Genomic DNA, 14,085 nt, shown 5'->3' on the forward strand with positions numbered 1-14,085 from the left:
TGTCATGTAAAAGTGTTCATGAGTGGACAGATGACAAACGAGTGAACGTGTGTGCATGAGGGTTTATTATTGTTAATGTCATGTTTGCTGATTTAAAGAGTAAAGCTGATGTGAAGTCTGAAATGTTGTCACCTATGTGAGGGAAAACAAACATGTTATGTTAAAAGTCATTTAAAGAAGAAGAGCGTGCTGCGTGTGTGTTCCTCTTACTCTTTAACACTTGTACAGCCTGTTCAGACGAGCGATGTCGTTCTGGCTCATCTGTTTGGATGTGCCGAACTCCACGTTAGCGTTGGGGATGGGCTGCATGGTGGGCTGGTTGTTTCCAGAGAAGGCGTATCTAAAAAATGAACACACAGAGAGGCAGAATTATGTTTATTAGTGCTTTTAAATGTGATAAACAGACCATCGTTTCCCTGAATACATTGTTTTACTCCACTACATTTCCTCAAATAAAACCAGAAGAAGAAGAAGAGTTGGTCTGTATATATATAGAGCTTTTCTAGTCTTGATGAGCTGCTTTACACTTTAGTTTTACCATTCACACGCTTAAAGGTGCCATATGTAAGAATGTGGCCAAAAGCAGTTACTACATTCAAATTCAAAATACCGAGGTCTTTTAGGTTTCGTTTTCTGACGTAACTGGCAACCCGTGGTTGCTCTGCAGCTGAGACTCTACTGACTGCAATGATTGGTAGACGGCGGTAGGTGGCACCACATTTCAAAACATGATTTCAAAACATAAACATGATTTGCAGTCTGCAAAATATTTTTTTAATGCAAATATTTTGTCTGTACTGTTGTTGTTGGTGAGTTCAGTTTGTTATATGAACATTATTCCTGAGTCTCTGTGACATATTAGGAGGATTTTACGACCAGTTGATTTAGATTTATAACATAATGCAGCTTTAAACATGGGTTTGAGTGTATTGCTCAAGGACACAGAGCAAGGAATTGAACCCACAACCTTCCAGATGAAAGCCAACTCGCCCTACCACTGAACCACCATGGTTCAACACTTACTTTTTCAATACTTCTACTTCTAAAACTTGAGTACATTTTATATCAGTATCTTTTGATTCTTCAGTACAGTAAATGTCATATACTTTAAGACTTTGATTGAAGTAAAATTATATATATGTATATATATATATATATATATGTATGTTAAAAAAAATTGAATTCAACTTCTACCAAAGTCATTTTCTGGTGAGATACTTGTACTTTTACTCAAGTATCCATTTAAGGTACTTCACATTACTGTTAAAAAGTTTGGGCTCACTTAGAAATGTCCTTATTTTTGAAGATAAAAGACTATTTTCAATGAATATAACATTAAATGAATCAGAAATACACTCTATACATTGTTAATGTGGTAAACGACTATTCTAGCTGCAAACGTCTGATTTTTAATGGGTAATAATATAGGCCCATTTCCAGTGTTGCTAATAGCGTTAAAAGACTATTGGATGATTAGAAAACCCTTGTGCAACAGTTTTGCTGGTTCTTTGACGAAAGTGCAAAATGATTATTTTGAATAAAAGTCATTATTTCTAATCTTGTCAATGTCTTGACTATATTTTCTATTCATTTTTCCAACTCTTTTGATGAATAAAAGTCTGACTTTTAATGGAAAACGCAACAAAAATTGTATAGGTGAGCCCAAACTTTTGAACGGTAGTGTATACGAGACAGGGATGTTGGGTGAACGGCGGCGTCCTCGTACCTGTGGTACTGCATGACAGAGTTGTAGTCATAGGGCGTGTTCTGGTTCAGAGTGTTGATCTTGTCAAAGGCGTACTCCCAACCTGAGAAAGGGACAGAGAGAGAGAGAGTTAGTATTTTTGACTCTAATTCTGTCTAATGCAAATCATTGCATTCTAATATTCCATATTTAACTGTAATATGTTATTCCTTTGTATAGCAGTGTGTGTTTTTTCCTCATGTTTTATTCATACAGTTGAAAACTAGTTTTATTTAATCTGTGAAATCTTTCTATATTTTATATTTTAAGAGTTGTACGGTGTCTAAAAACATAATGATGTAACTCAAAAGTTCGCTGTTTTGGGATCAGCTCTGACTGTCTGTCGTTCAGTGAGTGAATATAAAATATGAGCTGCGTCGAGACGGCGATAACTCCGAGAATCTAAAATAGAGGAAGCTTTCATTTGCTTTTACTCTGCTGCCTCCTCTATTTTCTGTTAATGCCTCAATATCTCAATCAGGCCTTCGGGGAGTTCTTTTAAATTTGAAATCAAGGTCAACTAACTCCAAAAAATTTCACTTTTATGTGTGGGAAAGTGGTATTTTTCACTCATTTCTGTCCTTAAAAAGATAAAAATGATGAATTGTTTAAATGAGAATGAATTGCCAATAAGATGTATCCCTAAAAATAAATAATTAGATTTTTCTCTCTCTTTTTTATATATACACAGTATTATTAGTACATATATATATATATATGTACTAATAATACTGTGTATGTATACTGTATATACCAGACTGGATGTTGTGCCACAGGATTCGGATGTGCTGGTCCCTGTCGGAGCGACACTGCTCGTGGTTGAAGCCGAGGGCGTGGAGCAGCTCGTGCTGGACGGTGTTGTGGTAGAGGCATCCCTGACGGTCCAGAGACACCGTCTGAGCGTAACCACGGCGACCGACGTAGGAGTAGCAGCTGCGTTTAATTCAAACAGAAAAAATGGAAATTAGAATAATAAATGATCATCAGAGAAGGGAGGCGACACCGTCGTCGTCCTCTCACTGGGAGACGCATCTCAGTGTATGGAAAAGTCTCCGTGACAAGTTTTACTCTTGTTATTTGAGTTTATAAAGGAAATATTAGTATATACAACATTAGATATCAACTATGGACAAAGGACAGTGCACAGAGGTGAAGAAGAGAGTGCCAGGGATGATGTGTGACATTAGGAGTGACCAGGATTAGAAATGAACACACTCGAGGGACAGCTCATGTCAAGACCACCACAGAAAAGGTTCGTGGATGAAAGGGGACACAAGGGACACAGATGAGCTACTGTGTCCTAAAGCAGAGGTCTCAAACTCACGGCCCGTGCACCAAATATGACCCTCCAATTGATTTGATTGATTTATTTTGCATGTTTCGATTAATTTTGCACAACGAAGACATTTTTATGGTAAACTATATATCATTCAATATCATCCCAAAAGCTTTTATTTTGAAATTTTGTAAAATATCTTCCTCTTTTTTCACTTTTCCTGGCCCCTTACTGTCCATACTAGATGCTCAATGGTTCCCAGGTCAACTATTTTAACATGTCAAGTTTATCCTAAACCTAACTGTTTATCTAACCCTAAAACCAGGTGTAAACCCATGTCTCAACTTTTCCCCAAAATGTCCTGGTTTATAAGTGAATATTATGGTCTACATACACACACACACACACACACACACACACACACACACACACACACACACACACACACACACACACACACACACACACACACACACACACACACACACACACACACACACACACAGAGAGTCCCAGTTACCCATTGTTGGACTCAATGCTCAGATAATCTCTCTGGTTGGTTCGTTTGACGAAGCGAACGCAGGAGACGTCGTGGAAGGACATCAGGCCGCGCTCGATGATGGATCGCTCACGTGAAGCTGAGAAGACACAAGCACACGCGGGAAAACACACGTGATCTACATGTACAACACGTGTACAACACACACTTTGGTGGTTGTTACTTTGTGATTTGAGGGTGACCTTCATCTCTAAATGTGTGACATTCATCTCTAAAAATCTAATCCATCTCAAGGTTTGGTCCAATTTTAAAATGTGCTCAAAGAAAAAGACATAAACATGTACTTATGTGTGTATATTTACTAACACCTCCTCCTTATTTATCCCCCATTATCCTTAACCTAAATAAAAATGTAAAAGGTGCTATTACATATCAATAAACTCCTTTTTTATTATTATTACAAGATCCCAATATCCAACATAGAGAGTTATTTGTGCTGCAGGTATATTAAACAGAAAACAAAAATGATCATATTCAACAACAATAAATAAGTATATATAAGAATAATTATTCCATAGTTCCATCTTATTGTTAAACTTTAATTATAACCTAGTTTTAATTGACATCTAAAAGATCACAGATAAAAAAATAAAAAAATTAACTTTACCGAAATGTGAGGCAATGACGTAGGGCACGTAGACTTTCCCGTCAGTGGATTTGCCCCACATGCAGCCACGGGAGGTGCACGGGTCAGCGTTTCTCTCATTCTCGTTGTCATAGGCGATGTCGTCCATGACGAGAGGCTCGTCTGCTGTGTGCACTGTTGGAGCGAGAAAGAAAAAAGAATGTTGTTGATGAAGATGTGCAGTATATGCACAACAGTAGAAGATTTGACTGAAATAATAAAACATTGAGTCCCTCCTTAAAAATGTACCTGAACATCAGTCACATGTACTTTTAGATTTGAATGCCTTTAGTTTTATGCCCTAATGTTTATATTCCATGTATATATGTGTATATTTTACATGGTTTTAAAGGCACAGTGTCTATATTGATTGATGGAGCTTAATATCCCTCATATCACTCATTACCCGATTTCTGTATATATGTATGTATATATATATATATATGTATGTATTTATATTAATACTGTATATACCCTAACCCTATACCAAGTGAATAATAAGGATATGTTAAAGTGTCTTACCAACATCCTTGTTGGCCCTCCACAGGCGCTCAGCGACAGAGTCCTAGATCAAGTAGATGATGAAATTTCAGTTGTTATACACGATCCAATGTCTGCGAGACGGCATTTTATATATATATATATAAATATACACATATATATATATACACATATATGTAAATATGCATATATATATGTATATATATATCACACTAGACACTAAATAAATGACAACCTCTTCATAAATTAAAATGCACATATTTGCAGGATAAAACATGTTTTATTACCCAACTGACAGTTTTTTTATTATTAAAATTTAGCTAATCAATCTTAATAGGCACACACATCTACTTGTTTTTTTTAAATATTATGACCTTATTCTCACAATAAGCCTTTTTTCTTCTTTCTAATATGACCTTTTCTCAAAATATTATTATAACTTCATTCTCATAAAGTCCTTTGTAATAATTAACTGCAGGCTTTAAATTGTGAATTGTGACATCAGTAGACAAAGACAAATCTGAATTATGTGAATACAACAGGGATTTGTTCACATTTTAAAGCTACAAATTACAGAGCAGGATGTTGTTAACGAAAGCAGATTCGATCCTCATTCCGAGTTATCATTTCCCTCACCTCGTCGCCTTCAGCCCAGGAGCTGCCAGAGACCACGAGGACCATCAGGAGACCGAGTGCAGCCTTCATGTTGTCAGTGTGCAGGTGATCAGTGTTAACACCTGGATCCTGCTGCAGTGACTCTTTATAAACCGACCGTGTATCTCCTAAAAACAAAAAAAAACATTCCACTTTGGTCAGCGATAAGACTGGCCTTGGAAACACACTGTGAGTTCCCACCTTAACTGAACTAAAAATGCAAATTTACTGTTTATAAAGTTTACTTTTACACTATTTGTGCTGCAGGGACTAAAAGTTTTATCTTATCTCACCTTAAAAGCAAATAAAGTACAACATAAAATAAGTTAAATAGGAAATATAATACAAATGAAAGCAGCGTTAAGACTTGAGACTATTTTAAAAAGGGTGCACTCACCGCTGGACGTCATCAAAAAACTGTGGAATAACGTGCCTCTGGTTTTGGCCGGGCACACATGGCTTCAGAGGAAAATGACACATTAATATTTGCACATGAAGTTCAAAACTTAGTGTTTTGTAGCAAAAATATACAGTAAGTTTCCTGTTTCTATAGACTATTTTGGTTCAAGCATGTAAAAAAAAAAGAATTATGATCATTGGAAGCATGTATGACAATTTCTCTACCTTTTCCCAAAAATCAGCAATTTCACCATGTGAATTTGGTGACTGAAACCCAGGTAAAAAAGTAACACAGACAACAGACCAGCATCTATTTTGTCCCCTTAAACCAGAAACTGGTGACGGGATGAGTTGAAATTATCAAGAACAATTAATAAGAAGGTGTATAAGGAGTAGAGTGACCCACACTGTAAATAAGAACTTGCCTGCCATGATTTCATTCAAAAATATATGTCCGCTTTGACTTGAGAAAGCTAAGAAGCACTTACGGATATTAAGAGTTTAATGTTGTTGTTATTATTAGCACGTGTACATCGTCATTCACAGCAGTGACATGAACAGCATTTATTCAGACATCGACAAGAGCAGCGAGACACAGACACACAATGAAAATTACATTCAGGTATCAGAGGATCATCTGCGACCATGGAATATTTTCATAATTTAAAACATAACACTTTGATTCACTAAGGACTTAACTGATAAAAAAAAATCTTTAAAAGTTCCTGGGAGGACAGGAAACCCCCCCCTCTCCCCCCGCTAATTCCAGTTCACTGCAGAGACCAGCAGCAGAGTCTTTGGATCAGAAGGAGATGTTGATGAGCGGAGCGTTGTTTTCTCTCTTGTCCTCTGGACTCCACTTGATGAGCGGAGAGCTTAGGTCAATCAACTGCTGAAACAAAAAGGACAATTATTTGTTGTTTGTTTCATAGTTAACTATAACTATATATATATATATATATATATATATATATATATATATATATATATATATAGTTATATATATAGTTATATATATATTTATATTTATATATATATATATATATATATATATATATATATATATATATATATATATATATATATATCTATATCTATATAATATTATGGCTGTCGTTGGTGTTAAATAAAGAGCAGTTTACATGAGTCAAGGTGCCGCTCTTGCCGTTAGTGCGGATCAAGTCGGGTGTGTTTGTCAGATCGATGAGCAGCTTCTCATGAGGCTGCAGAACAGGAGCTGGAAGGTCCAACAGGAGAACCTGAGGAGAACAAGAAAGGGTGATGACAATGTGTGAGGTTCTGCTCCAAGATACTTCTTCAGGGATATTAAGGATATATTAAGTCATGAAGTCAGTTATTTGCCATTATTCTGCCTCTGAAAACCCAACGATCACATGAGAGAAACAAAAAAAAAGACTAAAACATTAGTTTATGTGTAATGAGTCTAGAATATGAGAACATTTCACTGTCCTGGATAGCCAAGTAAAAATAATATAGAATAGACAAGAATGACAAATAAATGACCAAATAATGATGTTTTTTAAAATGTACACATACTTGTGGGAAGTATATTTCATTTCTGATAATAAACCCTGCAAAATTTTATACAAAGGGTCATTTAAATACAAACAAACATTAAATTAAAAGACCTCTGACCTCTTGCGGCTTGCTGTTGCTTTGCTCTGCTGTTTCCAGTTCGATCAGGTTTTCAATGGGCTCCGACTGCGCATGGCTCGGTGCTTCAGAATCAGTGTCCTCTGACTCGTTTGGCTCCGGAATGATGCACAGTGGAACATCAGGGGGCTGCTCCTCCTCCAGAGAGAAGGGCTGGATAACAGGGACATCAACAGGTTCCTCCTCCAGAGAGAAGGGCTGGATCTCTGGGACATCAACAGGCTCCTCCTCCTCCTCCTCCACCTGCATGGGTGCAGGGGAGACGCTACTCAAAAAAAAAGAACAAAAGAGATGTATAACTGCCCTCTGTATTGGTTTTAGAAGCACTGATGTCTTAGCAGCTTTCTCACCTGCTTTCCTTCCTGACAGAACCAGGAGCCACGTGATCAGCAGCGGTGGATGGCGGCCTCTGGGACCGAGTCGGGTTGGTGGACGTGGGCGTGACTATGGAGGACATCCTGTGCCTCACTGGGGTAGGCAGGGCTGAGGGACGACGAGGCTTCATCTGCAGTGACCTGACACCTCCAGCAGAGGGAGTGAGAGGACCCACAGAGGACTTCTGAGGAAGACTAAAGGAGAGGAAGGTCACAAGAGGGTAGGGTTAGGGAGCGTTCACATTTGAATTGATACTAGTACTGTCTGTTTAGCACTGGTTCTCTTAAGTTGGACTGATAAAAACAGAGTTTAAGTTGTGAAAAAAGCCCACAGGGACACAGGAGTTCCTGGTTTACTGATGCCTTGTTTGGCAAGTTTGCATCACAAAATATTTCAAACACCAACGTTTGCATCACAAAATATTTCAAACACCAACGAATGACGTTAATAACAGCTGTTGACACGGTTATCGTTTGTTATTTAGTTACATACCTGTCCATGCTGTTCACTGACACCAGTCTCTTTGGCTTCAGCATACTTGAGACACCTGGGGAAGAAAAAACAAAGATGATCAGAGTGACAGACACAGGGTTAATCAGAGAATCTCCTGCTTTCATGTGACCCTGTATTTCAAACTAGTTCTGAAAATTAAGACTTAAAAGGGATGCTCCTAAATAGCCCCACTGAAATATTCAGCAGATTATAAAAACAAGAGAAATAGCACCTTTGCAGAAGTCTTCCAAATAATTTAAACCCAGAGGTTGTTCCTTGTATCTTTTTGTGCATTTTTCTAAGTAATATGCAAGATGATGGAATAAAAAGACATTTAACCAACAGTATCTCTCACTATTGACGTGGCTGACTCCTTTGACTCCTCCGCTGGGCGTTGGTATCACCTGAGCCTCAGGTTTGGGTTTGGCCTTCAGCGCACTCTGTGGGCGGACTAAGGCGGTGGGAGGAATGGAGGCGGTCCTCTCCAAAACTCTCTTTGCAGGCGTCAGCTGGAGCTGTGTCGCCGCAGCTCTCTTCAGCGGCGTAGACCTGACGCTTTTGAGGCGCTCCGTTTCAGACGGCTTCCGGGCCTGGGTGGAGATAGACCGGCGGCCAGGGTTGGAGGGCACTGGCTCTGCAACGGTGTGTGCGATGGAGCGGCGTGTTCGGCCGTGACTGGCTGGTCTGCTGATGCTGCTGGGGGCGGGGCAAGTGGAGCTACTGAGACTCCGGTTCAGAGACGAGTTCAGTTTACCTGAGAGGGGAAGCATCATTGATACTGAAGCATGTTTAAATTCTCAGACCAAAGCCTTGTGATAAACAATCTCTCAACTAAAATTCTAACATTTCACATTCTGTTACCATAACTGACCAAAGAGAAATGACTGAAATATCAGACTTCTACTTGGTTTGGATTATTAGTTTACTGCAGTAAGTGTACCTTTAACAGGGGACATAGACATGCTGGAGTTGAAGCTGGAGACTGAAGACGAGGATGAGGATGTGTTCCTCCTCTCTGCCACCCTCCTGCTCTGAGGGAGCGGAGCTTTCACACCTGGCAGGTTCCTTACAACATTCTGGAGGAAAAAGTTTCATTCGCCTAATTAGACCCGATACAAACTGACTGCAAAAATCCTGTAAGAAGACAGCGCTAAATATAACTATTCACACTTTAAAAAAAAAACAGGTTTGAATGGGGTCAGAGTCCCATGACGAACCAGTGGAAATTAGTTTTGTGACAGAAAACAAATGTGTTACCTTAGTGGGTGGAGCCAGTGTGCGTTTTCCCACCAGGCTGGAGTTGAGGGAGGAGTCGCTGAGGTCAGAGGCCACGCTCGTTGAATCAGAGAGAAGATCCTCATACGACTGTGCTTTGCCGGAGGAACGAGACATCGGGCTCCGCTTCCGTGCAGCCACCACCTAAAATACAACGTCAAGGAGGTGACCTTAACACTTTTCATTCATTTATCAACACAGCAGTTCTACGAATAATCAGAGATGATTAAAGGAAGAAGAAATAAACATCTGTTCTACCTTGCTGGGCGGTTGCAGTCTGGTTTTATCCACTCTGGTCTTGCTGGCTGAACAGGAAGTTGTTGGGGCAGTTGGTTTGCTGGGCAGTACGACGCCAACACTGATCGATGCCCTCCCTCGCAGTGATGTCCTGAGCTGGGTCTTGGCCGCAACAACAGGGCTGGAGGTGCCGAGTCTGGCAGAGGAACGGGTGGCTACAGCTGCATTGGTGGTGGTGGTGGTGGCCATGCTGCGGCGCGTGGCTGGTGCTTTGCTGATGGCAGCAGAGCGAGTCGATGAGGCTACATTGGCGCTGCTTCCTCTCAGGAGGCGGCGCTGAACAGCAGGCGGCAGCTGCTTCATGGGACTGTCCTGCACGCAGAAGGTCTCGCGTTTGATGGGGCTGAGTACGCTCACCGCCTGACAAATGACGTCCAGTTTGGTCTCTGCATCCTGAACAAACTCTTCCTTGTGGTCCGTGGTGTCCAAGGTCGTGTTGGTGGTCTCAGGGGTCGTGTTGGCGGTCTCAGGTGTCGTGTTGGCGGTCTCAGGTGTCGTGTTGGCGGTCTCAGGTGTCGTGTTGGCGGTCTCAGGGGTCGTGTTGGCGGTCTCAGGGGTCGTGTGGGCGGTCTCAGGGGTCGTGTTGGCGGTCTCAGGGGTCATGTTGGTAGTCTCAGGGGTCGTGTTGGTGGTCTCCTCGCCATCGCTTTTCTGCCGGCTGCCCTGCAGATGGGTGGCAAGTCTGAGGGCTTCCTGACACACAGCTTCGAGCTGATCTCCAACCAGCGGACTCCATCTCATTTGCACACAACCATTACTGTCCTCAACCGGAGACGCCGTAATTACGGAGACACACTTCTCCTTATGGGTAACTGGACCAATAAACACCTCGTCCTCATCTTCATCACCATGGGAGCTGCAAATAAGACAGAAACATCATTGACATCACAGTTGAGTAGTTTAAATTTATGTTAGGAGTGGGGTCAGCTTTACATAGGTTCTCAAACACATTAAGATGCTGAAACACTTCAGACACATCATCAACATGACAGACTGATTTTGATAATGTTTTTTAAATGCAGTTCTAGTAAAGAACCAGCAGATGTCAGTAATTTGACAGCTCAAATAAAGTGCTTGCTGTATGTTGTATGTTGATATTCCATGACTGTGGCTAATTCCAACAGTTAAGACATCTGTTTTGAAAAGTCATTACTGGTCATTCATCAGTCAACTCATTTATGTTTTTAGACAAAGTGAACATTACACCAACATTTGCTTCCCTACCTGGCAGGTGACAGACAGACATCGAAGTCAAACTTCTCCTCAGACAGAAAGAACATATCTGTTCAAAGACAAATAAGACAGAGTTCCTGCACATTTTCCATTTCAAAATGTCATACTTTTCCAGACGTTTTCCAGACTTCTCTGATGATTTTTCAGTCAATACTAAACATCTGAACACCAATTGATAGCTGCTTATTATGTAAATAAATTGTTTTAAAATCCCTCATTTTTCATGAAGCCAGCCGTCGGAAAACTTGCATTAAAACATGACACTGTCGTAGCTGAAAATTACTACTTAAATTCCATACTTTTCCATGCTGCGTAGGAACCCTGATAAGAGGTTCCTGAAACATTTACAGTAACACAGTGGGACCAAGGCGCTCGCTCTCACTGATAACATGGCTGTCAACACAGATAGACCAACAAAACAAAAGGCTTACATAATAAATATGCTACATCTGTTTTAATCGGTGGTATTATAAGAATGTATTTGCAGGTATTTGACAGCCTCTCCAGCTGGAAGTTTGTAAACTACTCTGTCCCCGTCTACACCAGAGAAAATCAGTGATATTACATAGCTGTTGATCCACTGCTGCCTTCATCTGTAATAATCTCGTGACTTTGTTGTTAGAGACCCTTTGTTTGTCATATCAGCTCTTGTATCTCACTGATTTTCTCTGTCTGAACTTGATGTAGGAGAGTGAGCAAATGACAAACTTCAGTTTCAAGTCAAAAATAGGCACCTAATGATTAGGGATGAGCTGATATGATACTCTGTATCGGTCAACCTAAGCAGTCTAAGATTGTATTTGGTGTTCCCTACTTTTGTCAGTGTCTTGTTCACTGAAACACCCCTTTTCCGCGAAATCAATACGAATAATTTGTCAATACCTCACACAACCAGACTTTAAAAAAACACACACAAAATAACACGAACTACTCCTTTAACAGTGTTTGAAAACGTACCGATGTTAGTTCGACTGTCCATTCCGCTGTTGGTTCTTCTCTGTAGGAAACGAATTGACCCGGTTCAGACCTGCAGCGGCACATTTAACCCACACATCAAACCACATAAACACATCTTCACTTTGCACTGATTTATTGAAGATAAACTCGGTAAAATGTTACGGCTAACATTAGCCTGTTAGCAAGTCACCTCACCCCTTAACTCAAACGGTAACTGGCGCACGCTATAATATGACATTAATATGAAATATTTGGTTGACTGGACCACTGACAGACACCGCAGCGAGTCACACTTTTAATTTACGCAAAAAAAGACAAACCTTAATTTGTTCTGAAAGCTCACAAATCCTCTTTTCCACATTCAAACCGAAAAACGAAAACACACAACTACGCAAACAATTCAAATTTGCTGCGCCGAGGGCCACGTGACTAAGGCGCGCTCAGCTATTGGTTGCAAGGATATGACGAACGAGCGAGGGGAGTTGTGGGTAGTGTAGTCGAAAAACATTCTTTTACGTGTGATCTCACTTAAATTTTTGGTTTTCGTGGAAACAACTTTACAAAAACCACATTTATAACATTAATAAAAACAGAACAACATTGACCTAAAACATACAACTTTGAGTCTGAGTGTATATTAATATATAAATCCTCTTGGAAATTTTTATATAATATTTTTTTTATGTTTTTCTTTCTTTCTTTTTTTAAATTATGTATTAATTTAAATTATAGCTGAATGAATAAAAACACAAGATATAACAGTTCAGATGTATTGTTTAATGTATTTCAATTCAATTCAATTAACACAGGAACACAAATGTACCAAATCTAACAAAAACAATGCTGGGGTTTTAGTACATATTGAAAAATTTGAGCTGTTATGTGTCCAACTCTCTACACAGCTCAAACAATATAAAAATAGCAATATAGTTAAATGCCATGGTTTAAAAAATAACCTAAAATAAGCACATCAGTGACACAACAGGTGGCCTGTTGGGTTTATCTAACCAGGCTGTGGAAGGATACAGGACATAAATACAGGGTGTGTCGAGATATAAGGTTGGAAAGCACTTGGAAACCATACGATCGGTAATTGGTGAACCAATTAATAGTTGTAGCTATAGTTACAGACCCCCACTCAACTGTTTCCATTATAGTCAATGGGTGTGAGAACTAAATGTGAAGGTTCTGGAAGTGCTATATTTGTCTGAGAAGACGATGAATCATCATGATCTTTTTTTTTAAAACATTTATTAACACCTTGTGACATCCTAAAACATTTTCCTTTTTTTTTTTTTTTTTACAAAAAAAAACTAGGATCAAATCCAGACATGAGACATTTACATTTTCTGTCTACAAACACAAGTTTCTGTGAGTTTACACACACACACACCGCCGCTCCATTACTGCTGACTCTACACATGAACCCTGAACATGATCTAAGGCTACGTTTGCATTACCAGGTGGGAAATAAAACAGTGATCTGATTATAAATCCAGACTTTGAAATCAGACTTGTGTCACTTCAGTACGTGGTCCGAGATTGAATATACTTGTATGTATTTGCAGAGCATTGTCGTCATCGGAGTGGAAAAAGAGGAGAGTGTCCTTACGTCCTTTCAGCGGGCGGTCGTGTTCACATGAAAATCAGATGCAAGACACTTGTGAATGAACAGTCAAATCTGATCTGAATCATACAAACGCGGCTGGTAATGTGAACGCACCCTAACCTCGATCACCTCGTCACTGCCGGCTCACATCGGTGTTCGAGACACTGCAGATCCTGGACAAGCCCCCCCGACGACTACTGAACATCAATATTTACAGGTCAGAAACTGATTATTGGTTATTGCTCACTTCACAAACACCTTTAAACCTAAGTGACAATTGTAGAGTTTGTTAAAACACGGAAGGAAAACAGCAGGAAGGAAGAAAAACAGTCTGTGTGAATCTGCTGCTGCCGCCACTTGCTCCAGAATATGAGGACAGCATTTTTAGCTTCCTGGAATCTTAAACCAGCAGATG

At 39.8% G+C, this 14,085-nt stretch overlaps 2 protein-coding genes across 2 annotated transcripts; both read right to left on the minus strand.

Moving 5' to 3' along the window:
* Nucleotides 1-213: 213 nt before the first annotated feature.
* LOC310930737 (hatching enzyme 1.2-like) lies at nt 214-5,410 on the minus strand (the record flags this gene model as incomplete). Its single annotated transcript, XM_083893778.1, has 7 exons — nt 214-340; nt 1,727-1,808; nt 2,499-2,677; nt 3,541-3,658; nt 4,187-4,339; nt 4,727-4,769; nt 5,342-5,410. 7 exons carry the CDS (start codon nt 5,408-5,410, stop codon nt 214-216), a joined length of 771 nt encoding a protein of 256 aa, XP_083749904.1.
* A 1,150-nt stretch (nt 5,411-6,560) lies between these two features.
* gtse1 (G-2 and S-phase expressed 1) lies at nt 6,561-12,083 on the minus strand (the record flags this gene model as incomplete). The annotated part of the gene is made up of 11 exons (XM_083893779.1): nt 6,561-6,650; nt 6,901-7,017; nt 7,415-7,697; nt 7,783-8,001; nt 8,300-8,354; nt 8,655-9,053; nt 9,240-9,375; nt 9,557-9,718; nt 9,833-10,727; nt 11,096-11,153; nt 12,062-12,083. The coding sequence occupies 11 exons, from the start codon at nt 12,081-12,083 to the stop codon at nt 6,561-6,563; spliced, it is 2,436 nt and encodes an 811-aa protein (XP_083749905.1).
* Nucleotides 12,084-14,085: the final 2,002 nt, after the last annotated feature.

The sequence above is a fragment of the Microchirus variegatus genome (genome assembly GCF_963457635.1).
Source record: "Microchirus variegatus genome assembly, chromosome: 8".
NCBI lineage: Eukaryota > Metazoa > Chordata > Actinopteri > Pleuronectiformes > Soleidae > Microchirus > Microchirus variegatus.